Below are 27,365 nucleotides of genomic sequence, written 5' to 3'. Positions count from 1 at the left end.
TGTGTGTGTGAGGGGAAGGCCGGAACGGGCCGCGTGCCCGTCCAAACGGTTTTTGTTTCTTCCTCTGTGCAGTGGCTACCCGGGAAGGCGCGCCGGTGGTCGATACGGAGGAGCAGAGCCGAATCGGGGGGTGAAAGGGACGTGACGGGGAAGGAGGGGGTGGCGTCGGTCGCCGTCGGGAGCGGCTGGGGACGGCCTCGAAGGGCGGGCGGTGGTGGGTCGCAGTCAAGGGCCCCTTCTCCGCTTTTCCTATTTTATTGTATTTTTTCCAATGTCTAAAGCAGCAACAGCAGAAGTTGCAGCAGCAGAGATTCCTTTCCTTCCCCCTTCTTCCCTTTCTTTCCTTTTTTTTTTTCACCCTCTCTCTATCTTTCTTCGGCGGTCGGTGCGCTCAAAAGATCAGCGGGTGTGAGGAGAACGACTGTCGGTAGACCGTAGGACGGACGGAGAGCGAGAGGGCGCGCGTGCTACTGCCCCCTCTCTCTCTCTTCTCTCTTCCCCATGGTGGTGGTGTTTGATTCCTGGGGTGTGGAATTGGACAAGCCTGTTCCATTCCCCAGGCTCTCCCCCTCACCTTCCATGGCGAGCTTCTTCTCTGTGACTGTGCTGAGAAGCGGTGGGGTCCAACATGTCCCCCGCATTAGAAGCAGCGCCCCTTTTTCTTGGGCTCCCCACCGCCCCTTCTCTCCTTGCCCTCTCGTCCATGAAAATAAGAGAGGAAAAGAAAAACGACAGCACCCATCTCTCTCTCTCCTCTAAAGGTTGGACAAGTGAGAGCACAATGAAACGCGTGCTTGATCTGAATTTACAGGTGCAATATTCATCGAAGCTGTTTTAGCTGCATGCCTTGAAGATGCATGACTGTTGAAAGTAGATGAGGACAGTTTCATTCATTTGATTTGATCCAGAGTCAGGGGAGCAACAGTGGATTGTAGTTATTGGTTTGGATTATGGAAGGATAAGTGCAGTTGTCTTGGGATGGCAGAAACCTGGGCGATCCATGGGTTTGCGATATTATGAAAACTTGATGAACAATATTTCTGCCAAAATTTATTCATATGATTATAATACAAGATTGATGGATATCGAAGCAAATAAGCACTTTTAACTTTGCATACTATTTGTAATTGTTGGAGATGTTATTTAAAGAGAAAGGCAGGCCAAATGTAAATTCTATTAAGAGAGGCGTTATGGTCTCTTTCAAGCTTAAAGAAAGGTTTTAAAGAACCGCTAGCTTTAGCTGTATATTGGTTGAAGATCTTATAGTGAAAAGGGATAACAGTAGGTCAAATTCCAACTTGTACAAGCAATAAAGAATGATAAGACTGTACGTTTAAGGAAATTAAATATAAACATTTTCTGGGCAAGAACATAGGAAGCGGCTGCATTTATGCAGGATCATAGACCTTTTACCAAAGCAAGGCGAAGAGATTTTTTTAATGAAAAAATTTGGAAAGAAGAACAATCGAAAATGGAAAAAGATATTTTGATGAGGACATAGATAGAAAAGGTAATGCTCTAGCATTTTATGGTGCGTGTAATCAAATGATATATTTTTTTGTGCATGCTCTTTGTGACATAAACATTAACATTCAAATCATATCTCTGATCATGATAATTTGATTATTGAACCATGAAACAGTTGAATTTAGGAAACATAACCGAATGATGCCCAAAATATTCTTTTCACTGAACAGACTATGCTGATCATACTCCCAAAGTGAAACTTCCTGACGAAAAAAAAGTCGAATAAAATATTTACACAAAAATTTTATCTCTATAGACTCAAAGAAGTTTTCAAGGCAGGCCACAGGCCTTAGGTATCATGCATGCCAACAATCAATAGCTTGATCTTCGCAGAACCATTCCTTACACAGGCCCTAATTTTAGGTTTTCAACTTGGATATGAATGAAAGATCATAATCTCATAGAAAAATGGGAATTCCAAGTTTAGATCTTAAGTCTAAGAGGGCCCTTAGTTTGATGAACTATAAACATTGCCTGATCAGCAAAACCCATGTCGTATCAGATCTATGAATCTAAGATCCCTGGCTTTCAAAAGCATCCCCTTTGGTTTCAAGAGAGTTACTGCCGTCGACTCTACTTCAAACTAAATCGCAAACAGAAAAGAAAAAAGGTATCTAAGTCTTCAATCGTAGATTATTGTTAACTATGGTCGTTGATAGAAGTTTGAACATTCAAATCTAAAGAAACCCATCTTCTAACTTTTCTGAACTTGCTTGTTTCCTCATTCCTTCACTTTACAATCACATATAGGTCGCGCCTCTTCTGAACTTAAAAGGCCACTTGTTTGCTTTCTAACTTGCTAGTGCATGCCATGCCTTGTTTTTTAACACAGGAGAACTCTGCCCAAGTTGCAGCAGAATGTGAGAATGTTCTTTGTGGATTTCTTGGTCCAACCAAAGTCTTTTTCCATATGGGACAAAGGCACTGGCTGTTTATCTTATATATTATTTCTTGGTGAATGCACCCCACACTCTTTAGGACTATGCTCCTCTTTTGAAGCTAAAAGTGCAAGTTTGGGGATGGTCTGCTTCTTCCTTTTGGCCCCACATATTTCTACATGATTGAGTAAAACAATCCTCTAGATGGGAACTCCAATGAAGGTGAAGCATCTCTCTGGCAAAAGCCTGGTGGATTTGAATCTTTTACTGTGCAGTGGAGATGATGACCTTGACTAAGAAGGAACGTGTTGGACCAGAAATTGTTGCTAAGTTAGTGCCATACTTGTTATAGTTTATTAGAGGAAGAGTGGGAAGTGTAAGATCGCCACATGCTTAAAGGATAAAAATTGTGGGTTTCAGAATCCAACCAAGTAAAATCTTGTCACCAAGACCAAGTTTTGGCACAAGAACCATCAATGAAAGCGTAAATAAATACTCTTAAACTTCTTTTGGTGATGGATAAACAAAAGATTGCTCTTCTCTATGTCCACATTTTGTCCATCGGAAGAGGCTTGATAGGCATCTTTTGAGCATTAGAATCTTATAAAAAAAAAAAAACTAAGTAATGATGGACCCCTCTTGCTGCTCCCCTCCTACCATTTACTTATAACCCCGTGATTGGCAACACAAGTTCTCAAAGTTCTACGTTTGAATGCTTTGTGCTGTACTAAAAGGATTTGCCATGAACCCTAGGAAACTAGTTAGGGAGAAAAAGTGAGAGACATCGATGAATTAAACCAAGGAATTTTATAATTTAGGATCGCGTGTCTTCCCCCAAGTTCAAAAGTAGCACTTATCGTCTTACTTTTTTTGTATGGAGATTTATTTTTACCAAACCTATCAAACACAGAAATTTTATATATTCTAAACAGTTAATCAGTTCAAGCTTCATCCGAAAGAATTACAAACCACCATATAAGAAAGAGGTCAAGCCCATCTTGTAACACCCCATTGAATAGTTTAATTCATTTAAGATTGTGAGGTTTTTTAGGGGCTTATAACATGGGTTATTAAGTGTTTGATTATCATGGTTTTTAGCATTGTTAGGATTAAAATCAAAACTGCTAGAAGGTATGTTAGGATCTGTTAAATTGAGGTGTGATATTTGGTATCAGAGTCAAGTTCAACACTTATACCTTGAGTTTTCAACGCACTAATGTACCTTAATGGGTTAGAGTATAATGTCTTATTGAAAAGTTTAGTCTTGTATATAAGATTCTGAGAATATTGAAGAATTTATAAAAGAGTTGTTAAGTTATTGATTTTTTTGCAAAATTATTAAGGAGCAGATTGGAATGGAATCCACCAAACTGGGTCGTGACACTTTTTTTCTCATTACTTCTAAGATCCAATATTGTCTGTCTAGGTGTTTGCTGAATAGATAAGTAGTCCATTGACAAAGTTTCTCATAAGAAATTGGTCGTTTCATAGGTACATAAAAGATTAATATGACCCCATGCAAAGATGACACATGGTACAAAAGCATAAAAATAGAACCAGGGACAGGTCTTTTCGGCGACCCAAGACACGGTTGAAGCGCCATTCGTTTTAATAAAAATTAAACATGAACCCTGTTACTTGTATTGGAAACTACAAGAGCTACACGACAGGGAACTTCTTTCCATAAGAAATAAATCGGTATTATATAAAACTATGAAAACACCTGCCCGGAACTCGGACATGCACCGGCAAAATATGCCTGTAAGGTGTGAGTGAAGCTAACTTAAGGTGATAGATGGGACATCTGCTGTCTTAGAGCCCTTGAAGAAATTTTAAAAAAACCAGAGACCCCTCAGTCTTGTTATTTAATTCATTAAGCCGACAAAATGTCCTGAGTGTACTGCCCTTTGAATTGAAAAAGCGATAAGGACGGACAATATTCATGCTCTACAAGCCATGACATGACAAGGAATGTTTAAAAATGGACGTCATCTTCATATGTAATGTGGTGTGATATGTCATCCACGTACATCATCGCTCTTTACTTTTATAAAACTAATGGAATGGCCGCATATTTTATTAATGGGGAGCCGTGAACCAAGAGATTATTCTTTGTACCGATATAAAAATGTGGGATGTACTGTTATCAATAAGGTCTAGTTTGAGCATGATCAGGATGTGATTGGATTCGCTTTCTTCCACGAAAGGGAATCCGATATCGAAGGGTTATGGTGCACATGATTGATAGAAAACGTTTCTTGCCGAATATATCTCCAAATATCAAGACGATTACCTAGGGATATGCATCTGACAGTGATCTATGGATAAGGCGAATGATGAATATTCTTTTGGAATAGATGCTTGAGTGTGAATTTGTGAAAACATGATGGAACCCATTATTTGGTCTCTCTCTCTCTCTCTCTCTCTCTCTCTCTCTCTCTCTCTCTCAATATTAAGTTGGTAAAATTAGTTATGTAAGTTATCTATCAAGATGTGTGTGATGTGTATATGAAAAAAGCATAGGTGAATTACTTTGCGTAGAGATACAGAATTACAGATTGGGGTGAACAAACAGAAGGGTTTGTTATTTTGTTCTTATCGCAACAGACAACAAATTTAATTGCAAACTAATTAAAAATCTCATAGGCAGACAAACGAAAGCAAGGTATAGTGCATTCATTGCAGCTAAATATATGTGAATTTAGGATATTATATAGCAGAAAATGACAAGAGCCTCATCCTATCCATTGGAAATCCTCTCCTCAACAAGGAAAGGGTAGATCTGGCGCTTTCATGTTTCTGTTCAAAGTCTTTCAGGAGTAAATAAAGCAACAGAGATTGTGTTCTTTTGGAGATAGTTCCTTTCAATGTTCCTTGGAAGTTTCATAAGGAAAAAACCTGTTCCTTGCGCCACAGCTATGGGACAAGAAAAGGACAACTGAACAAGAGAAAATATGCGAGTATTTTATCAAAGCTCCATATCTGTTATGGAGCTAGCCAAAAGCAAAATCCCCACCTTCCGTTTTAGTAGACAACGGATTACAGTGACACTCCCGAAATGACTTCATTTTTTCGAAAATGGCAATACTCGAGGATGATATTATGCATTAACAATTTCAATTTTGTTTGTGATTACAATTGCCTTTGTGAAAAATCTACTTCTTCAGAAGTAAAACCATTGATTTTCCAGCATTCATACTTCATAAGGTACTTATTTGTTGTGCAAAATCAATGGTTTAAATTGCACTGACATGTGACGGTTAGAAGAAAGGGCACATCAACTTAGTGCAACCTGATTTCTGTTCATAAATATATATAGTTGAATTACAAACCATTGCTTTTCATGTTCCGTGCATTTTATGTTGATCATGCCCTACTGGAACAAGGATTTCTATCAGATGTCTGTAATGTGCATGCTTGATGTTTACTGTCAAAAGCTCAACAACTCACTATGCATTTTATGATGTGAAGGTTTAATTTTTTTCAGTAAAAGGAATGTTTATCCAAAATATACTTCTCTTAGGCAGTGATAAATATATAAAATCTTGATCTGGACTACTAATAATCCTTATATAAGGACCACAAAGCATTTTGGAATTATCTGGACGCTAGTCAGGAGCAGAATGCTCAGTTCATCATGTCCCGATTGAACAGCACGAGCTTAGCTACTTCGTCATTGTCTGCTTGTGGCGAACCAGTACAGTTTCAAAGGGTACTCAAGGATTTCATGCAATCTTAATTCTCAGTCACACAGAAACTGTTCTGTTCTTATTCAGAAACAACTTTGACAGCAACTGACAGGGCTGCAGCGTACTTACAGAGCCAACTGCTAAGTGGATCGAAATGAAGCTACATAGTTTGGTCCACTAGGTAAACAGGCTGTGAAGGTTCCTTGTTTCCGGAAAAATAAGTGCTTAAATAAATGAATAAAGCTGCCAGATGCTGCTTCCTTGAGCATAGCTCCCATGCGGAGGCAGATTATCTGAGAAGATTAGCTTTTGAACTTGTTGGTAGTCCAATTTGTCTCCAGAAAATTCGAGGAAAGTGCCTTGCATGATTGAGCATGGCGACTGCAGAATATGTACAGGAAGGTTTCCAAGCAACAACAGCAGAGGATACTTGATTATCAGCTAGATTTTGGAAAGAGCAGGCTTTAATGGTGCAGGAGTCCCTGCCAAAGCGAAGAAGTTTCTTCTTGGCATAACTTCTCCTAAAACTATGGGAGAACAGGAAGTTCAGACTTTCAGAATTTTCAGTAGCATTCTAAAAGCATAATTCTGTGCTTCTTCGGGTTCAGCATTTTTCAAGATTCTCTATGTTCCCACTAGTACTGGAATCTAATACGGTACTCCAAAATCTTTTTAAAGGCATTTAATATGACTGATTCTGCTAGCTCCGCTTCCTTGGAAGTCCTACTAGCCCTGATCCCAATAAAGCGTTTTGTGGGGATTCCTAGGTGCAATGTTCCCTCTTTCTGCCTCTTGCAACCCACTGGTACTGTGTTACAGTAGCATTGGCATGAAATATGACTTGGAGGCATGAATTTGATTAAGTGCTAGAGCTTCTGAGGGTGTTTCTCTGTCTTCTTTCCTGATAATAATAACTAGAAACAAGGAGCTATGCATCAGGATCAATTGAATCATTGTTGCCCAACCAAACCTTTGGACCATAGTCAAAAACACCGTTTCCAGGTGTTTTGTAGTAAATCTCAGGATGATCTCGAGAACAGAAGAAAATAAAATGGGAAAAAGAAAAGAAGAAATATGGAGAAGCCATTTATCGAGGAGACGAAACAATTTTGTAGTATCATTGAGATATTGCTGCCACATGCCTAAAATTCCTAAAATTTCAAGAACTTCTTTGTCTTTTATATACATTTTTTAGGAGGAATATGTTCTGAATATCACTGAACCTGTGATACTGGAATACAAGACAAGCCTTAGTGGGGAGCTATCGCCATTGATTCATGTTAGTGTTGCCCCCAATGGACCAACAATGGCGCTGTACATGTCACACTTTCTCAGCCCAGCACCCGAGATAGTTGACGGTCGGGTCACATGACCACAGTAAGGACTGTAACATCTGAATCCCGCAAAGATTTTTCAAGAGCAGCCATGGCTTCTTCTGGTCTCATGGTTTACTTTTTTGAACGGTTCTTCCTTTCCAATGGCGGCCGCATGGTTTCTCTTTGCGTGAAATTAACAAGAAAACCCAAAACCTAAACCTTGTGGGAAGCAGCAACCCACCCTTAAGTAGGCATTTCAGAACGCACCATGTTGTTGTGTTAATACAAATGATATGATTATATTTATTGGTTGATTATTGGATCTAGCAACAGCATTCATGAGTATATCATGTTTTTAAAATAAAAAACTAGTATTCCTGAATCATGTATTCCGTAATGTTTTTACTATGATACCCCCTAATTAAGTTTACCTTCATCAAAATTGGAAATGCCACTAGCTTTAAGCAGCAGCGGAATTCAAAAAACAGATAGAAATTGCATTTCTTACATGCATATTTGTGATCTTGCAAGCTCCACAAGCACCCCTTTTTCCTTAACCCGTTCCGCATGGATGCACACGCATAATCACAGTTTTGTCCCAAAATAATTCTGTCAATGTTGAAAGTTCAGATTATTGCCCAAAACGTTGAAACAAACTATCCAATATAGGGCTCAACCCACCAAATACACTCACGAGTATGCATGCACACACGCACAGACACACCGATACTATCATTTTCAACGGATTTACTCCTTTAAAATTTCATAACGCTAAAGAATGAGCTTGTTTTACGTGGTTAATTACTTAATTTACTGGGTTTCAAAAGCGTTTATGCTAGTCCTTTCTTCTCGTTGTTGAGGACGCAAGATAGAAGACCAAAAGAGGACGCGAGATAGAAGACCAAAAGTGACACATGACTGGGACTCCATTAAGGCTCAGACTTTTTAGCTACAGAGCATCCATATTTTGACACCTAACATGAAACGACCGTGATTCAAAAGGCGTTAGAGGTTTTCATCGGTGCAAGGCTTAAGCTAGGTGTAATTCCCTTTAGAAAGAGAGGACCTCAAGGGCCACACTGGAAAGCAAACTACAGAACATGAAGTTAACCTGTCCGTTAACATCTATCTGCACCATTCGGCTTCCTCATCAAGCTCCCCATATGATCATCTTAAATTTCAGTAAGAGCTGATACATGAAACTCCAAGAACCCCTTCAGCTACTCTGCCCCCAGGCAATGTGAAAGGTTATAATTCACGCCCTTTCTCATGTATTGAAAAGACAGCAGGCAGAACGAGGAACGGAAATGGAAGAAAAAGATTATGCGATTAGGTACAATGACTACTCTGGATGACGCTGTCATTAACAAAACCTGCACTGGAACCAAGACGGCCAACTAGCATCTTCTACAACGACTGGTTATTTCCCAGAGATATGTCCATTCTCTTTGATGATTCTCGAGGCTGTCTGTACCAGATGAATGTGAACCAAAGTACTCTCCACAGTCCACCATTAGCAAAGTGGGGGATAAATATGCGTCCCCAGTATGGATAATACGGTCCAAGTAGCTTGAGAAACAGAAAGAAGACCGCTATTGCCAACAAATGCCATGGAAAATCTCCCCCCTATAAATCATTAATGCAAAACAAGTCACTTCAGGTAGCAGCACAATGGATATGCATAAGGACCTAAAGAAAAAATAACCCTCACCTCGAGGTCCTGAGAGGCTTCAACCATCGAATTCTTCAAAATTCCTGCCATAACAGCTCCAGCTAATAGGGGTATGGGTATAAGTTTCATTTTCTTCTCATGTGCACAGTATGACATCTCACTTAGTGATGAAATAGCCAGCAAAGGTATAGAAAGGTACTTAACCACTCCATAAACAAGTCCAAAGATAAGGTTCAAGTAGCTGACAAGAGCTTTCTTCCACGGAAAAATCTTCACAGGTTGGGGGCAACCTTCCCACAAATTTTTCGCTGCATCAGCTGCCTGGCTGAAATTGAATTTCTCAGGGCCCTCCATAGGTCCTAAAGCTGAATTTATTGCACGGGGTGCAGTGTAGCTCAAGTTCTGGAATTGCAGCAGAGAGGTTGAACAAGATAAAAGCCCTCGGGATGCTGGGTCCTGTTACAATAAGTAAATTTCAAGAATGAGAAGAGAACGCAATTAGACAAAATGACATGAATATTCAGCAAAAATTTTCTCTGTTCTGATTCATAAACTTGGAACTTCTATCAGGCATAATTACAATTTGTGCAGCCTGTGAGGCTGTAATTACATGCTTCTCAAACGTTTAGCCAGATTGTCAATGTTATTTATTTCCTATCAAATTAATGCTGGCACCTCGACTATGAGTCAAAGAACTTAATAATGGGTTTAAATTTATAAGAGTTCAACCTGTAGTGTCAGCATCGTGTCCAACAGGCAGCTTGGCGCCATTTCCAGGACAAGCTTGTTGGAAATGGCTTTCTGTTACTTAAATCGACTGTTGTAATGCTGTAATTATCCTCAGAAACAACTAACGTTAATCTTTTCCAGCATTTTGATTACAGAATCACATAATTGAAGTGCTTCCTACGCTGAGTGATACATAAAAACATTCATCGATGTAGTTGAACCTAGTTGACGAAACACAAGCACATATATACTCATCATATCAAATTCAACATAGATGCATGTTTACATGAACCACTGTGAATATTTGCCAGTATGCATGTGCATGCGAGCAATACAAAGTTCACTCTATCGACATCCTGTGATGCAGGACATATACTTGAGTCAATGAACAGTAACTGCAAGCCAATGCATGGTTGCACATAACCCAAGCAATTAATTCATTTTAATGGGTTACAAAGACCTCATAAAACATGAAAGAGATAGCCTCATTTATAAACTAATATGCTTAGACACATAGGGCTTATAAAAGAAAAGCAAATAGAGTATTGAAGACAACCTAGAATTGATGGCATAGCGAAGGTATACTGTAAAATTGTGACAAATGGAAAGATGATAAACCTTGAGTAGCCGGAAAGAAATGCATGGGGGGGATTTCAACGATGTGACCGTCAGAAGTCTGGAGCGGGCCAAATCAGGCATACACATTGAAGCAATTCCAGCTGCCATTTTTACAACGCCTCATGCACCTGCAACCAAATTCAATTTCAGTACTTTTTTATGGTTAACACGTCAAGTTTTCATGTGACAGGCATACGCTGCGCAGTAATAGAAAATAGAAAAGATTCACATCAAAACTATAGAGATAAGTTTCCAAGAATATCAAGCTCCCGTTGTTCATGAAGTCATATTATACATCCGCCCTTTGTTCTCAGTAAGGAAATAAAAAATCATAAGGCATTTCACGATGTAAGAGTGGGACAAAGAATTTGGCACTGCAAGAGCTGAAGGAAAGAGCAAGTTAGATGTTCGGTTGGTATATAACCAGAACACAGCTTCTTATCCCCGTCAATCATCCCCTCTTACAACAACAATTAATCTGGGAAAAGAAGAACTGTCAATGTCGCTAGCAAATGGACTATGAGGCTAAATGTCGCTAGCAAATGGACTATGAGGCTATTAGCATATCCACCTTCCAATATTGAGCAAAGCGAGACAAGAGCCTATATGTGCAGAATCTGTTTCAACCTTTTAATGGTTAACCAATTTTTAGAGGGAACGCACGCATAGTCGATCTAAAAAAACTCCAAACAAGAATTGCCGCGTTCTGCGCTTGTCCTCTTTCATTTGTCTCTATAAAAAAAAATGGCTTTGATAAAATCCCAGACTTGTCCGCCTTAACAAATGCAGTATACCAATTACTTCCACGCCCCCCATTCCCCATCACAAGAAAAGGGGCTCTCCTCGAACTCATTTTGCGAATCGACAATGTAAAAGTGCAAAGCCACTGCAAACCCACGAAGCCATCCCATAACTCGACATTTCTCTCCATCATTTCGTCGAACAAGTTTCGCTCAGCAACAGATATCACCTAATTCAAGCCAGAGAACTTCGCGGAACATAGCGGTGACGGCTCCCCGTTGCGCAGGGATATGCTGGTGCTCAAAATCTTGAAATAAGAAGGGACGATTCTCACCATTGAATCACAAAATCGCAAAACCGGACGGAGAAAACAGAATCGGCTTAAAATTTCACGAAAGAACGTGACTCTCAACTGACAAAAATCATTCAAGAGAGATTGCAGAAGCATTACCTTCGCAGATAGCGGTGTTCCACCACCTCCAAGGGCGACGATTCAATGGCCAAAATCCCACTTAAACCCTATACCAGATTGGGTGCGTCGTAAAAAGACCCTGCTTAGGTGGGCTCCGTTTGGTCCGCGAAATCCTGTCCATGCTCCCCTTTCAGCTCGTATGGAATTAGCTAATATAGCATCATACTCATCCTATAGTTCTAAGACAACCCAAACTGATGGCCTGAAGTTGATTGTCATAAAATCCGACTCAAATACTGGATTTCTGGGTTTTTAATCTGGAAATATATAGTTTTGAACTTCTCATTTTGATCAAATTTACGTGGTTGTTGGACAAGCGAAAAACAGTTGACTCCGGCTAAATTAATGGCGTGCATTCTTCCATCCGGTTTAGTTCCTAACATCAACACCCAAATCTGAATCGAGGTCGGGCTTGTTAGCCTCAACCCAGTTCGGCCACCGAGTCCTACTAAATGAATTCAAGCATCTTCAGACTTGATACGAGCTGGAAGTAGCTGCACCGATTGATGCGGCAGAGTAAGCTAAACAAATGGTCTAGGATGAAAAACATTCAAACCCAATATGGGGGTGAAATCAGAAATTTGGATTCAGTTCAGGATCCAAAACGTTTGCTACTCAACCAAGAAACTGGACACAAAATTTACATAATTTTGATGAAACTTGGTAGTGGCAGGCAAACCCCGTTTGATAATAAATATTATCTTTAATACTTCAATCTCCACCATTCTATTATATCTTTAATACCAACAACTTAATTATTTAGAAATGAAACACAATTTACCTATGGGTTTACAATTTAGGGAAAAATAATGGTGGTATATCATATTTCTTTAATGATTGAGAATTTGAATAAATAAAAGCAACAGAAATCGCGTTTTTCATAATTTAGAGAGGTGTAGGACCGACCTCACATACAATATTTAGAACACATACACAACGGCAAGGCAAGTTTAATCAAAGAAATAATAATTAGATAACAAAAAAATTTTAATTAAGAATTGGTAGGGGTGCGCCAGGCCCGTGCTGTAGTGCAACGCATGGGCGACGCTCGAGGAGGCCCCGGTAGCAAGCTACCGGTGGCGGCCAACCTCCCCCACAAGAAATTAATTTAATATCGTGTGGTCACATGGACCACGTATCAGATATTAAACTGATAAGAACAGATACTACACTTGATCTTAGCCAAAAGGCCGAGAAAGGTATGATTTTAGCTGTGGTAGTTGGTTTCCTTTTATAAGCCTCCCACCACCCTTCACTTTCTTCCCTTCCATCGATACAGGACTAAAAAAAAAGGGTCTGCCATGATCTGGGACAGCTGAGAACATTTAAGTCGGGTCCGGAAAAGAAAGCACTCAAATTTCTAAGTAGATCCAACTCATTTGAGCCAAGATGGCCAAAATTTCAGATCGGGGACCGTTCTGAACGCTTTGTCCCCAACATGTGACCATAAACCAAGGCACATGTCCGTGAAACTTTGTGCTAACAATATCCATAGAAAAAATGATATACGATTTCCTTTGAGTAGGCCAAAGTTAAGCATACGTTTTCGGATAGAGAAGGACTTGTAGAATATCGGCTCTCGTTAGAGTTGCAAATGGATTGGATCCAGCCCAGAAAAACTCGTTACGGGTTGGGCCGGACTTCAAACAGCAAAATCACAATGGAACAATATACATAAACTTGTATTTCTCTGTCATTTTGAAATTCCTTATTACTGCTACAGTTGTGTACTATAAACTTGATTGGATTTACGCATACAGCTTAGTTTGGATTTTAATATCTTCAAATCTTTTTTTTTTTTTTTAGTAGCTCGGAATTTACAAGTCCACCAAAAAATTAGTGGTCTGAAGTTGATCTTGTCTTAAAATCCAGTTTAAATATTGGCTTTCTGGGTCTTTCATCTTGAAGTATAGAGTCTTGAACTTCTCAATACGATCATGTTTATGTGGTTGAACTTGCGAAAAACAGTCAGACACCGGATAAATTAACAGTGGGCATTCTTCCTTCTCCCAGAGAGTCCCATTAAACGGTTTGAGATATGTTTTGTTACAAGATTTTGAAGTAGCTGTACCGATTCTAATATAAGTGTAAGGTTTAATTTCGTATGTAAAATTACAAAGAATCTTGACAGACTTATAAAGGATGTGAAGCACTACAGCAAGTCTTCTGGGATATGGCTCCCTGTCCTTTATCAATCGATGAATCAAGAAAAAATACAACGATTATACAGCCTTAGAACAGGGGAACATCAACTGTGCTCAATTTAAGCAACGGGAAGATGATGCCGTTTATTTACAGAAACTGGAGAAGTTATCAACTTGATAGTATCAATATCAGGATTGTAAGTATGAATCTTCAATCTAGTTCCTCTCCTTTCTGTCAAGTTCTAGCCAAGACCACGAGAATGATGAAGCTGTACCGATTTATACGGGCATGGTAAGATGAATAAACGGCAACCAGAAATCCGAATTCAGCTGGTTCCATATTCCATCTTTACTGCTCAACCAATAAAATTAAACAAACAAATTTAGATTAAAATTTGGTAGGGGATACCCCGATGCCTGTGCAGTAATGTCTTTAATACCATCGATCTTCACTGTCGAATTGTATCTTTGATACCAAGAACACGGTTGAGTATTTAAAACTAAAGTACATTCGAAAATTGAAAATAATGGTGGTAGATCAGATTTACAATAGCTTCTGTGTTTACCAAGTGGTCTGCGTTGGATCCATCTCTGCGATCTAAATTTCTATTGAGACAAGCTGCAAGCTTGAAAAGGTAGGGTCAATGAACACCTTTCCTCTAAATGGATTGGATCTATCACTTTCTCAAGCCTTATCTTTAATCACAATGACTTACAGAAGTTGGTATTCAACTCATATTCAATTCTAACAAAACAGAATGCCAAAAATATGATACTTTCACAAGTATGTATCGGGATTGTGGTTTAGCTGGACCGCACATTAGGTTTGAGTCTGAACTTGAATAGAAAACTAATACCTAGTCAACATCCAACTACATTTTATTCTTGTAAAGGAACTGCTGTGATTGCATTTGAATAAGTCACCAGATAGATAAATCTGACTCAGTAGCATTTCTTTTGTCAGTCTTATTGTAATGATTACCTCTTTACTGTATTTGTGAACTTTAGTATTGAACCTGACACCATGACCCGACTTATTCTCGAGCATGCGCCCCTGATCCAATGGATCCAAACCTACTCTCTGCAGTTGAGGTTTCAAGCGGTAAAAGGTTAGGATCAAGACACCCAACTACTTTAACGACTCTTTCATAAGCCCTTGAAGATCTCTCACCAAATTTTTGAGATGTTACACACATTTAGTGACAATCTTGGATCCATTCTCCCGCTAAACCATATATGTAGTCCTTCCCATCTTCGGATGCAGATATACTTCCTTGGATCCAAATGGATATCCCGTCAAGACAAGTCGTCCTCCCTTTGAATCTGTCTCAAATGACAATGGAATGCACATGCGAATCGAATGCATATATCCGGCTTATTTTTTAATCTCATCAACAGTCTGAAGCCTCCAGCATGGTATTTGTCCTGGGCGAGGTCCGGGAGCCTCGTCATGTTCGAGACCAACAGAGATCCAATTGGATCTGCAAGAACAATTGAGGCGATTTTCTGGATCCCTTTCAAATGTCCAATCCAATCCTTCCACCGAGTTATTTTTAGAAAATTGCAGACTTCTATCACTCTTTGATGAGATTCCACCCTTACATAGATTCAGATCTAGGACTCAAGTCTGCCTCATACTATCATCCAGATCTGGATCTAGTATTTAAGTTTTAAAGCTAAGCCCAATTCCACCTGCTAATACTAACTTACGACGCTAAAATAACGAGTTAGTAAAGGAAAAAAAATGGAGCCTAAAAACCTTAAGAGAGAATTGCTAGGCACATTCCTTTTAGGGCGAGAGTAAGAAATTTAAATTGAACAATGTTAGGGCTTTCCCCAAAAGGGAAAAGACCCTCCAAAAATAGGCGTATGCCGCTTTTAGTGGAGAGCACACGGTATTCTTTAGTAAAAGGCGAAAGAATAGTTCGCTCTGTGCTCACCACGCGGCTGCGTGAAATTCATCAACGTCCCGTCGCCGTCTTATATAGGTGATAGTGGGCCATCAATTCACTTCTTCCACCGATACAGGACTAAAACTCCCATTTGCGTTACGAAGTCTAACTCGAGGCACAGGAAACGGAAATTCCTCTTTGCATGCATGGTTTCCAAGTTCTTGCAGCAGCCGGAGGCGTCCAACAGTTGGAGATTTATGCAAAGTCGGAGTGAGTGAAAGCTTGGAATTCATGCTCAATACGCGGTGAAAGTGTTATCTTTTATGCATCTAACCGTTGGACTTGCAAACACAATGACGAGAGAATTTCTCCCCCTGTTAAGGTGTGGACTAGCTGCATGGAGTTCGTCCCATCGATGCAGTTATCGGGTAGCGAGACATGGAAGCTGGCACCTTGGCTTCAACTGGGCATAGAACGGTGCAGGTGGAAATGGAGTGAGGAAATCAGAGTGCACATCAGCATAGCTTCCTCGAGTGCTAATTATAGTAAAGTTGCAGTAGCTGCAAATGGTGAGGACTGCTGCAAAGTATATGCATCTGTTGCTAGGAGGATCTCGAAATTCATTCTGCCTGCGAATTTGCTCTCCAGGTAACTTGTTGATTCGGTCAGATAATTTACATGAATCTGCTACTGAACACAACTCTCTGCTAAGGATACGATGCTCATGGGAAATCACTGTCCGGCCATTGAGGTATGTCGTCGATCTGATGCTTCCCATGGAGGGACGGGAGCTCAAAGAATGGGGGGTCGCAGGAGTTTGACTGAGCATCGATCATAGATCGTTCCACAATCTCCGGCTTTCCCCTTTCCTACGGTGAGGAGCCATTTCTTTTTTCTTCTCTGTGAACATTCTTTTTCAGGGAACCCACAGCAGCCGTCCGCGGGAAACGAATTGTTGGAGTTGTGAGTCAATTCCATGCTTTTGCTTCTATGCCTCCCTTTCAATGCTAGAAGAAGAGCATGCACGAATTGGGTCTCAAGCTAGAGGCTCTTGAAGCCACTAAGTTGAGCATCCTCAAACTCCTGCTGGCGATCACAGCTAAGGAAAACTGCTTGCTGCTTGGCAAAAGTTTGTTAAAATGTCTCAACGAATTGTCATTGTGAAATTCACTTGAGCAACCGTCAAAACACACACAAAAAGTACAATTAGTTATGCAAGAGAACAGATTGTTTGAGTTGTAGAAACCTTGACTAAATTGTTAAAGAGTTTCATTCATCGAGAATTTTACAAGAAAACACCAACTCTAATCACATAAGAAAAATATAACCAAGCCTGGTTAAAACGCTGAAAACCGATTGTGTTCCATCCCTTATGTTGTTTTGAAAGCATGAAGAAAACATTATTAGAAAACAAAAGCAAACGAAATTATAAGCAAAGACAAAATTTGGAGTTGAGAGGTTGGTAGGGGTGCGCCAGGCCCGTGCAGCAGTGCAACGCATGGGCGACTCTCGAAGTGGCCCCAATAGCAAGCTATTGGTGGTGGCCAACTTCCCCCACAAGAAATTAATTTAATATCGTGTGATCACATGGATCACGTATCAGATATTAAACTGATAAGAACAGATACTACACTTGATCTTAGCCAAAAGGCCGAGAAAGGTATGCTGTTCACCCAGGTGGTTAGTCTGCTCTTATGGGCCTCCCACCACCCTTAACTTTGTTGGTTTCATCGATACAGGACTAAAAAAAAAAAAGAAATCTCTAACAAGTGACAAATCTGAGACGGCTGTATGCATTGAAGTTGATTTTGAATTGGATCTCTAGAACAACAAAAAACAGTGCGTTTCTTTAACCGGATCCAACCCCATTTAGGCCAAGTTAGGCAGCATTTTGAATGCTTCGGGTCTAAGATATATATGACTATAAACCATGGCATAAGGGCAACATCGTAGTACCCATGATCCCAATATCCATTTAAATGCTTCCTAACGATATTTGTAGAAATACCAAAGTTACATGTACGCATTCCGGTGGAGCGAATTTTGGTCTTTCGTTAGGGTTGTCAATGGATTGGATCCAGTACATCACAATGAATCAGAAGTTGGACTGGACGAAGATTCGGTATACACTAGAAATTCACAGCATCCTCGAAACTTGATCCACACTACTTACAACCCAAGCTTCCATTAGGTTTTCGAAACCAGATTCTCTTTTGCCGTCAAAAGAAGAAAATAAATGGAACAAAACCATAGCAGTTAGAACCATATTATGTAAAAATTTGTTGTCTCTTTGTCCTTTAAATTTCATAGTTTCAACTTCACATACAAAATCTAGGGTCGCCACAAAGACTGAGGTCCAGGCTCAACTCTAGCTCGCAGTAGTCAGAAGGAAATTCTCATGTGAGCATTGTGAGGTCCTCTAGATTTCAAACCCAGGGCCCGAAGCCCACAATATCTACTTTTATCTTTACAATGATTACATCTATTTCCATCATTAAATCATCATATCAATGGAAGGACAGAGTACACGACACATTTGAGGGAAAACACCGAAAGGCTTACAAAGGAACCTAACCGAACAAAAGAGACTAGCTATGAGTATAAATAAACTTGATATGAAATAACCATCTACAACGAATGATTTTAAACGTATAAATGATGGGGTTTTTCAAAATAAGGAAAAACCCTCCAAAAATAGGCGTATGCCGCTTTTAGTGGAGAACACACGGTATTCTTTAGTAAAAGGCGAAAGAATAGTTCGCTCTGTGCTCAGCACGCGGCTGCGTACGTTTCTCCATCGGTCCTCGCTCACTATATAGGCAACGATTGGGGATATCGACAACACCGCCTCGTCGATACAGGACTAAATTCATCTGTTGCTGCCCTTGAGATCTTTACTTCTTCAACCCCTGAGCAAAAGTCATTTTTCCTGCATAGCTTCCATTTTCTGCAGGGATGTGTACATTTGGATCGACTCAGGATACAGAAATCAAGTCATTAAAACGGGCAGTCCTCACCTCATCAGTTGTAGTAAAGTTCTTCTTAGAAAAACATCAGCAGATTCATTTTATCAGGAGAAACGAACATTTCGAAGATCACCAATGCCTCATTTATATGCTGTAGTGTATGTTCTAAGTGAAAGAACAAAAACAAATTGGAGTTTGTCGCCTTTTAGATCATCTGTGCGTAAAAGAGAAACAGACGAATTGTCATTTGTCAATGATGCAGCAGAGACAGGGAAAACAGAGCAAAGCAGTGAAGAAATATCAGGCCGTCATCAATCGGCCCTCGTGAATTAGATAGCTCTTGCATTATACGACATTATGTTGCATTGAACGTTACATCTCTACTTGAGAAGACCTTTTTGATTTGAAAGTCATACACTTCGTATGCCTTTTAACCAAAGGGGTACCCAAGGAAAACACTACTACAAGTACTGAAGTACTGAAGATTCTGCATGTGTACAAGCCATCCTTTAATTTAAGCCACCCAGTTAAATCTAAAGCTCCTACAGACTTATAATTCATTAACACTGCTTTTGAAACCCGAAGCTATTCTGAAGTGGCGATAACAGCAGCAACTCTGTTAGGATCTATGTGACAACTTTTGAAGGCGCTCTCATTCTCTCAACCCCGTGTGCATTGGGGACCTTATAGTGTCTGCTTTGAACGTCATCTTAACAGGATTTATGATGTTCTCTGGCTCACACTTTGTGTGTCTATATTTCCATCATATAACTTTTTTGAAACATTCTTTTCTGCGATAGATGAATTTCAGGCCAACTCGGCCAACAAGCCCTACGGAGACAACATGTTGGGACTTAATTCAGGTTTTTAAATACACATGTGCTTTTATACATGCTTATGGACAAAAGATAATGATAAAAGAGATAAGACATTGGAAGGTCGATCCTTGGAAATGCCTGTCTGAGAGTCCTGCATTTGCGATTCGTTTCCTCATTTGATTATTTTGTGACATTTCACTTCAATGCTCAAATCTTTCTTCTGTTTAATAGCAAAATGGACGGAAACGATAACAATCGGGAAGCGGAATTCAAGCTCTTCTCTTTGGAGGCCACAGTAGTTTCCCTATCGGCGTCCAACTCCTAGGACTGGCCAAGAAGGAAAAACATCTTCAGAGACTCGGCGGGCGTCCTCGGTGCAACTGGTCATCCATTTTCTAAGATTGAGATTAAGGTGCTTTACCTTGAAATTTCGCTTTGATCTGTCGGCCGATTGAGGTGCATTGTCGATTACATTTTCTCTGTAGTTAATGATTAACAGTAACTAAGTTCAAAATTTTTCAAATCTAAACAGGCTTCTCTTAAAAAGAAAATTTGACTTGAGTATTGGCAGGGGTGCGCCAGGCCCTTGCAGTAGTGCAACGCATGGGCGACGCTCGAGGAGGCCCCGATAGCAAGCTACCGGTGGTGGCCAACCTCCCCCACAATAAATTAATTTAATATCGTGTGGTCACATGGACCACGTATCAGATATTAAACTGATAAGAACAGATACTACACTTGATCTTAGCCAAAAGGCCGAGAAAGGTATGACTTTAACAGATGCAGTTGGCTCTCTTTTATAGGCCTCTCACCAACCATCGCTTTCTTCCTTCCATCGATACAGGACTTAATACAAAGGTTCAGTAAAGTGCGCCTAATTTAAGGACAGCTGATGCATTCAAGTCGATAGAGAATTGGCTTTCTAAGCACATCAACAAAAACGAGGCAACTCGCTGACCGGACCCAACCCATTTGGGCCAGGGATGGCCAAAAAGTTCAACTTAGGAATCATTTTGAACGTTTCGGGTCTGAGATATGACTATAAACCATAGCATGAGGCCCATACCGTAGTACCCATGTCCATGAATCATGCCAAAGATCTACAATCATTTGAATGCTTCCTAACGATATTTGTAGAAAATTTGATATTTCCTTTCCTTTGCATAAAGAAAAGTTGAATGTGGGTAAAGAAGAAACTTTGGTCCGTAGGATTTCATTAGAGTTGCAAATGGATTGGATCCAGTTCAGCAAAATGCATCAGAAGTTGGACTGGACTTGAATTCAGTACACATTAGAAACTGACGGTCATTGAAAACCTAGATCCAAACTACATACAACCCCATCTTCCATTAGACTTTCAGAACCAAATCCTCTTTTGCTGTCAAAAGAAGAAAAGTGATAGACTTGGAACAAAGCCTTTTAAGCAGTTGCATCCGTGTTGTATAAAATTCTCTCTTTTTTCTTTAAAATGCATAGTCTTATACTCACTTCTATATAAAATCTAGGGTCACATAGATAGTGAGGTCATGGTTCAACTCTAGCTCATGAGATCTAGATTTTGGTTCGGCCTTAGGGTTCATAATCTTGTGTGTGGATTTGGACCAGCCATTACCCAAATGTAGCCACGAAACATGCATGTGATCCGCTGTAGCAGTAGCTCTATGTTGGACTCAAACTGGGCAGTCTAAAAGTATATTCTCATGTGAGGTCATTTAGATTCCAAACTTGCCTGAACCGCGTAATGTCTACTTTTATCTTTATATTTTTAATTGCAATTAATCTTACGTCTTTCATATACTTTCTTTTAGTTTCTAATTATACAAGTTTTGCAGGCAAAACCGGTATATTACCATACATCGTCAGCCCTTTCTGACACCATCTACTTTGTTAGTATAAAAAATATAATAATAAAAATAACAGGTGCCATATAATTTTACTTGCAAAAATACCATATTTTATTAGAATATTTTATATCAGCCAAAGAACATAGTGTTTGTTACATTGCAAATAACGCCAAAGAACAGGAGAAAAAAATCCAACACACCTAGAAGGATACCCTAATAAATTAAAGAGTTTCATTTGCATAAATTGCAAATTTCTGTCACTCTTTGATGAGATTCCACCCATACATAGATTTCAAGTCTGCCCCATACTATCATCGAGATCTGGATCCAGTATTTAAAGTTTTAAAGCTACGCGCAATTTCACCTGGTAATAACAACTTACGACGCTAGAATTACGTACTATAAAAGGTGAGCTAGGCACTTCGCTTAGAGGGCGAGTGTAAGAAATTTAAATTGAACAATGTTAGGGCTTTACCCAGAAAGGAAAAAGACCCCCCAAAAATAGGCGTATGCCGCTTTTAGTGGAGAACACACGGTATTCTTTAGTAAAAGGCGAAAGAATAGTTCGCTCTGTGCTCACCACGCGGCTGCGTAAGTTCCTCTATCGGTCCTCGCTCACTATATAGGCAACGATTGGGGATATCGACATCACCTCCTCGTCGATACAGGACTAAATTCTTCCGCGGCTGCCCTTGAGATCTTTACTTCTTCAACCCCTGAGCAAAAGTCATTTTTCCTGCATAGCTTCCATTTTCTGCAGGGATGTGCACATTTGGATTCCATTTTCTGCAGGGATGTGCACATTTGGATCGACTCAGGATACAGAAATCAAATCATTAAAACGGGCAGTCCTCACCTCATCAGTTGTAGTAAAGTTCTTCTTAGAAAAACATCAGCAGATTCATTTTATCAGGAGAAACGAACGTTTCGAAGATCACCAATGCCTCATTTATATGCTGTAGTGTATGTTCTAAGTGAAAGAACAAAAACAAATTGGAGTTTGCCGCCTTTTAGATCATCTGTGCGTAAAACAGAAACGGACGAATTGTCATTTGTCAATGATGCAGCAGAGACAGGGAAAATAGAGCAAATCAGTGAAGAAATATCAGGCCGTCATCAATCGGCCCTCGTGAATTAGATACACTTCGCATGCCTTTTAACCAAAGGGGTACCCAAGGAAAACAATACTAGAAATACTGAAGCACTGAAGATTCTGCATATGTATAAGCCATTCTTTAAGCCACCCAGTTAAATCTACAAGCTCCTACAGACTTATAATTTAGTAACACTGCTTTTGAAAGCCGAAGCTATTCTGAAGTGGAGATAACAGCAGCAACTCTGTTAGGATCTATATGACAACTTTTGAAAGCGCACTCAACCCCGTGCGTATTGGACCTTATAGTGTCTGCTTTGACGTCATCTTAACAGGATTTATGATGTTCTCTGGCTCACACTTTCTGCGTTTATCTTTTCATCATATAACTTTTTTGAAATATTCCTTTCTGCGATAGATGAACTTTACGCCAACTCGGCCAACAAGCCCTCCGGAGACAACATGTTGGGACTTCTTAATTCAGGGTTTTTAAATCCATGTGTCCTTTTGTATAGCATGACATGTTTATGGACAACACAGAATGATAAAGGGGATAGACAAAAAACAATGGAATTTCGAGGTGTGGTACTAAAAATGCATGATGCTTAAACTTTCTTGTGGCTTCCAATATGTGAGGTCAATTACATTCCAAACTTAGGAGGCGGTCCATCATATCTACTTTTTATCTTGTATTTTTAAAACCACTAGGGGAAGGTCCATGTGGTACGTTTGTATGCCGACAGGAATGTGAACAAATTTGGATCCAGTGTTAGTACGTTTGCATTCTGAATCATGTCCAAGTCCAAACTACAACTGACTCTACTAAAGACCCAAATCCCACCAAATTTAAAAGATCACAAAGTAATCTACTCAGATCTCTGTTTGGTCTTGGCTTAAACTTTTTTACTCCATACCTAAATCTGGTTCTAGTTGCTCTATACCGGGCCAGGTGACTTGTAGTTAAGGCTGCACACGAGCCGAGTCGAGCCCGAGCTTGCCCAGCTCGAGCTCGACTCGACTCAAAAAGCTCGAGCTCAAACTCGAGTCGAGTTCCCTAACATGAGCTCAAGCTCGACTCGCTTGACTCGTTTAGTTTAGGCATTTACTTGTTTAGGGTTATGTCTCATTTAACTCGTTTAGCTCGTTTAGGCGTAATTTAACTCATTTAGCTGGTTTAGGCATAATTTAACTTGTTTAGCTCGTTTAGGCATAATTTAACTCGTTTAACACGTTTAGTTTAGGCATGATGTACATTCTAATGAACAGTGCAAACCAACAACAATACATTGTCCTAAGACATCTTCTTTCGTTGAGATTTGAACTACAAGAAACTAAATATCTTACTTTAGTAACATGCTGCTACATATATTCATTCCCTAAATAAATCTCATGCATCCATGAGGCAGATGATACATAATTCGCCATCGGAAACATCTTGGGAGACATCATCTCTACGGACATCAGCAGGAGGAACGCTTTGTTCTTGATAGGGATGTCTCCAAAATCTCCACTCTTTCAACCTGCTCCAGTTTCTGAAAGCAACATATCAATGATAACTGTTTAAATGTCATCATACAAGACAGGAAAAGGACATGGCCATGTTGATATCAGGTGAAACCGAATAGAGTCAATTTCCGGTGAAAACGACAGTAACTAACGAACGCTTAAATTTGATTGCAAGCTGAAAAGTATGCGCTGCCAATGGCAGATGTTTTTATCAGACATGTTCACCCATGACAGTTTAAAGTGAAGCAGTAATAGTAATAGATCATAATTCATGAAAGATAATTCTTCTAATAATTATATATACATATATATATATATAATATATATATTCCCTTAAGCTTGTAAAACATAGAAGATACCTATCTGATTGTAGAAGAGACATGAGAAGCTCGAGGTCCAAAAACTAAAGCATAAGCAAGTGTTGTAAATTTTATTCTATATGTGAGAAAACTGTGTGCCCATGTTCACACGTTCACACAAGAATTCCGTGCATGAAAGTGTACAGTGAAAACACTTCTGTCTGACAACGAAACACTTCTGTATGAATGAAATGTAGTGTTTCCCAAGCAACCGGACATCCTATTGCCACATTGACATGCTATTGTGTTCTAAATTGAACCACATAAAGCTCCATTGTCAGTACGGACTACCCGAATAGACTCATGTATTATACTGACCCCTCGATACTCAATCTTGAGTAAAACAAATATTTTGACTTCAGTCTTTGTCAAATTAATGACCACATAATAAACCATGAAAGCTCAGTGGACATCATATACCCCTTCAACATTACCTACTATGATTCCATGGTTCCATGGAGAATATGATTCTACACAGACACATGCACTGCTTTAGGAAGTAGATAAAAATGAATCCCATGATTCATCTGTGTATCCATAACTATCTGCATGGCTTTGTGGTTGTGACGAAGTACACTTAGTATAATGGAAATCACAAGCATTTAACAAGTCCACAATAACTAATGATGAATATTTACACTTAGATAAAAGACTTACAGTCATATGAGAAAGATTAAGCTGTTAGCAAGCTTTCTTAACAAAATAATCACACCCAGAATGCAAGTTAGTGTGGTACATTCATAAGATGCAACCTGAAATGGTTAACAAAAGAAATTAAAACAAACCAATGATGCACAAAAACATAAATTGAGACCTACACAGAATAACTTTGCTAGTTCAGAATTTAAATTGAGACTAAAAAACTTGCAAAAGTAACCTGTCTACCTCTTGGTGACCATTGTGATTTTGAATAATATGTTCTCGATACCAATCAATGGATAACAATTTTCTGATAACTGATCCAGCTCTACGGAGATCGTTTAGTGTCTCAAACAATGGTCACACAACCTGTTCAATCATTAATCATCTAAGTTCCAATTTGCAACTCAATAATATATATATATATATATATATATATATATATATATATATATATATATATATATATATATATATATATATATATATATATATATATATATATATATATATAATCTGTGTAGAGAGAGAGAGAGAGTAGATATCTTACGTTCCCCCTGCACAAGTTCGGCCTAGCTCCCCACTGACAGTGAGCCTTGCATCCTTTTGAAGTAGCTCACCTGCCAAAACGTCACTAGCCTGTACAGCAACAATACAAAACGAAAACATACGTACATCTGATAGACAAACAAGAACAGGAACTAAAAACTCAAACACTGATTGAGCAAAATGCAAGAATGTGTACATTGGAGGCCATAGAAATCACATATGCTCCAAATGACTCACTCCCGAGTTCAGCTGCAACACGGAAAGTATCCAGAACCTCTCTTACATGAGCAGAAACCTGAAAATACATTTTAAACACAACATGAGCACTGTTAAAGATCACACTTAGAGAACTATATTCTAATTGAAGCCAAAATAGCTAGAAGTGTTAGATGCAACAGCTCCCAGAGAACTGCATATCAAAAGAATATCACCTCGATGCTTGTGGGGACATAGTTCTCCTTATCAATAGCACTAACTGCATCCAGGAAACTAAATTGCATGAATTGTTATTTATGCTTAAAAAAACCAAAAATCTGCTAAGGATCACCGTGGAACAGAACGTTAAGTGGGATAGGCTGATAGCTTATTCAAAAAAGTCAGTTTCATTACAAAACAAACGTCAGCAAAACTGTATGTTCCCATAATAAGATCATAAGTAATCATCGGCTAGCATGAATAGCATGTTCAAATAGAATCAATCTCAATTCCCAGAACAAAAATTTGTTCCCAAATTTCATTTAGAATTGACCTTATTACAGACAATCATGCAAACAGGAACAGCTCATTCAATTGGAAGGCTACATAACTGACAAATAACTGTTGCCAAACAGAGGCACTGGACCTTCATGAGGCATCAATTTCCTGTTAACCACAAAGCTATATATCAAACAAACGACGTTGTCTGAACCTACAAAATGTTTAGAAAGTAAACTCCAGGGAATACTCGATTGAATGACACCAGATATTCACAACTATAAATACACAACTACACAAAGAAAGAACCAAAAAAACCAAGAAAAGTCGAGTACCACCTAAATGTTGAAATTAATTAGAAAAATGACAAAATCAATGTGAAAAATACAGTTAAATATAAGGAAGATAAACGAAAGCACAAATAACCACAGTTAGAAGCAACAACATCAGCTCAAACAAACTATAAGCCCCACAATTGCGAATGACTCATATTAAAATGACAAAATCTAACAAGGAGAAAATGGACAGACCTGCCGCAATTGCCAGTGTTTTACCAAGGTCACCAGCGAGAAGACGAAAAGAGCTGCCGCCTGCCGGAGAAGAGAAGGAGGGAGAAGTTTCGAGACGACGACAGATGAGAGACAGAGAGGTGGAGAGAGGGAGAACGAAAACAAAACCTAAAACTAAAAGTTTAAACTTTTCATTTCCCGCTTCTCGCTAGAGACGATTTTGAACCGGTATTTTAATCACGAGCCGAGTCGAACTTTAACGAGTTCATAAGACTAAACTTGAACTCGACTCAATTGGTTGAACGAGTCGGCTCGTGAACTCGGGCTTGACTCGTTCAACATAAGATGCAGCTCGAACTCACTTGAGTCATAGCTCGACTCATTGTTCACCCCTACTGGTAGTATGGTTGACCAGCTACCGCTGTCCATACTCCTACTCACTTTACTCGATGAGAAAAGTAAGAGAAACATTTCGTGCACCCGGATAAAGTTATTATATCTCGTCTGCCACTCACTAAACTTGATTATCGTGTAACCGACTAGATGCGCCGACCCTAACCTTATCAAAAGGCTGAAAACACTCAAGTTCATTTTGCGCGATTCGGGAGGGAAGTGCGTCTCTGAAATCGTAATCCAATTGGCGAAGATAGTTATTTTCTTATCTTTCGATGCAGTGACTAAGCTACCTATCAGTTAATTTGAGAGTATCCG

The 27,365-nt window shown here is 39.4% G+C and overlaps 3 protein-coding genes, 1 long non-coding RNA gene and 6 other non-coding genes across 13 annotated transcripts; 1 reads left to right on the top strand and 9 right to left on the bottom strand.

Annotated features, from left to right (window-relative positions):
* Positions 1-8,440: 8,440 nt before the first annotated feature.
* On the bottom strand, positions 8,441-11,842 carry LOC116252953 (uncharacterized). Its single transcript, XM_031627609.2, has 4 exons — positions 11,622-11,842; positions 10,430-10,557; positions 9,122-9,538; positions 8,441-9,036 (listed from the first exon to the last, which is right to left on the bottom strand). The coding sequence occupies exons 2-4, from the start codon at positions 10,535-10,537 to the stop codon at positions 8,818-8,820; spliced, it is 744 nt and encodes a 247-aa protein (XP_031483469.1). The 5' UTR covers positions 10,538-10,557; positions 11,622-11,842; the 3' UTR covers positions 8,441-8,817.
* Positions 11,843-12,644: 802 nt separating this feature from the next.
* LOC116253761 (U2 spliceosomal RNA) lies at positions 12,645-12,845 on the bottom strand. Its single transcript, XR_004172528.1, has one exon. It is a non-coding gene; the product is annotated as a U2 spliceosomal RNA (small nuclear RNA).
* On the bottom strand, positions 12,645-20,214 carry LOC126410007 (uncharacterized). Its single transcript, XR_007573203.1, has 2 exons — positions 20,117-20,214; positions 12,645-12,730 (listed from the first exon to the last, which is right to left on the bottom strand). It is a non-coding gene; the product is annotated as an uncharacterized LOC126410007 (long non-coding RNA).
* On the bottom strand, positions 15,618-15,735 carry LOC116253765 (U5 spliceosomal RNA). Its single transcript, XR_004172531.1, has one exon. It is a non-coding gene; the product is annotated as a U5 spliceosomal RNA (small nuclear RNA).
* LOC126410006 (uncharacterized) lies at positions 15,870-16,867 on the top strand. The gene is made up of 2 exons (XM_050077450.1): positions 15,870-16,247; positions 16,327-16,867. Exons 1-2 carry the CDS (start codon positions 16,076-16,078, stop codon positions 16,497-16,499), a joined length of 345 nt encoding a protein of 114 aa, XP_049933407.1. The 5' UTR covers positions 15,870-16,075; the 3' UTR covers positions 16,500-16,867.
* LOC116253763 (U2 spliceosomal RNA) lies at positions 17,142-17,342 on the bottom strand. Its single transcript, XR_004172530.1, has one exon. It is a non-coding gene; the product is annotated as a U2 spliceosomal RNA (small nuclear RNA).
* On the bottom strand, positions 18,342-18,460 carry LOC116253767 (U5 spliceosomal RNA). The gene has a single exon (XR_004172533.1). It is a non-coding gene; the product is annotated as a U5 spliceosomal RNA (small nuclear RNA).
* Positions 20,031-20,231, bottom strand: LOC116253762 (U2 spliceosomal RNA). Its single transcript, XR_004172529.1, has one exon. It is a non-coding gene; the product is annotated as a U2 spliceosomal RNA (small nuclear RNA).
* A 1,547-nt stretch (positions 20,232-21,778) lies between these two features.
* On the bottom strand, positions 21,779-21,895 carry LOC116253768 (U5 spliceosomal RNA). The gene has a single exon (XR_004172534.1). It is a non-coding gene; the product is annotated as a U5 spliceosomal RNA (small nuclear RNA).
* A 1,835-nt stretch (positions 21,896-23,730) lies between these two features.
* On the bottom strand, positions 23,731-26,816 carry LOC116253506 (phosphoenolpyruvate carboxylase 4-like). Of its 4 annotated transcripts, XR_007573200.1 has the most exons (7): positions 26,676-26,816; positions 25,884-25,927; positions 25,649-25,747; positions 25,454-25,542; positions 25,150-25,272; positions 24,922-25,016; positions 23,731-23,931 (listed from the first exon to the last, which is right to left on the bottom strand). XR_007573200.1 is itself a non-coding variant. In XM_031628340.2 (5 exons), exons 1-4 carry the CDS (start codon positions 25,950-25,952, stop codon positions 25,245-25,247), a joined length of 285 nt encoding a protein of 94 aa, XP_031484200.1. In that variant the 5' UTR covers positions 25,953-26,784; the 3' UTR covers positions 23,731-23,931; positions 25,150-25,244. The 4 variants fall into 4 exon arrangements, 1 of the variants encoding a protein (XP_031484200.1); XR_007573202.1 differs by lacking the exon at positions 25,884-25,927 and having other exon boundaries at positions 26,676-26,773; XR_007573201.1 differs by having other exon boundaries at positions 25,454-25,523; positions 25,649-26,784.
* Between the last annotated feature and the right edge of the window lie 549 nt (positions 26,817-27,365).

Source organism: Nymphaea colorata, chromosome 4 (assembly GCF_008831285.2).
Source record: "Nymphaea colorata isolate Beijing-Zhang1983 chromosome 4, ASM883128v2, whole genome shotgun sequence".
Lineage (NCBI taxonomy): Eukaryota > Viridiplantae > Streptophyta > Magnoliopsida > Nymphaeales > Nymphaeaceae > Nymphaea > Nymphaea colorata.
Note: the sequence above shows the minus strand (reverse complement) of the source record. Positions and strands in the feature narration are given on the sequence as shown.

Excerpts from the sequence above, each read along its gene's own strand:
- LOC116252953 (XM_031627609.2), bottom strand. The coding sequence starts at position 10,537 with ATGGCAGCTGGAATTGCTTCAATGTGTATGCCTGATTTGGCCCGCTCC. Across the intron at positions 9,539-10,429 it reads TTTCTTTCCGGCTACTCAAG|GACCCAGCATCCCGAGGGCT; the intron begins GTTTATCATCTT and ends TTATTGTAACAG. Across the intron at positions 9,037-9,121 it reads AAGCCTCTCAGGACCTCGAG|GGGGGAGATTTTCCATGGCA; the intron begins GTGAGGGTTATT and ends AATGATTTATAG.
- LOC126410006 (XM_050077450.1), top strand. The coding sequence starts at position 16,076 with ATGGAGTTCGTCCCATCGATGCAGTTATCGGGTAGCGAGACATGGAAG. Across the intron at positions 16,248-16,326 it reads AGTTGCAGTAGCTGCAAATG|GTAACTTGTTGATTCGGTCA; the intron begins GTGAGGACTGCT and ends TTTGCTCTCCAG.
- LOC116253506 (XM_031628340.2), bottom strand. The coding sequence starts at position 25,952 with ATGCAATTTAGTTTCCTGGATGCAGTTAGTGCTATTGATAAGGAGAAC. Across the intron at positions 25,748-25,883 it reads ATGTCCCCACAAGCATCGAG|GTTTCTGCTCATGTAAGAGA; the intron begins GTGATATTCTTT and ends ATGTATTTTCAG. Across the intron at positions 25,543-25,648 it reads TGATTTCTATGGCCTCCAAT|GCTAGTGACGTTTTGGCAGG; the intron begins GTACACATTCTT and ends GTTGCTGTACAG.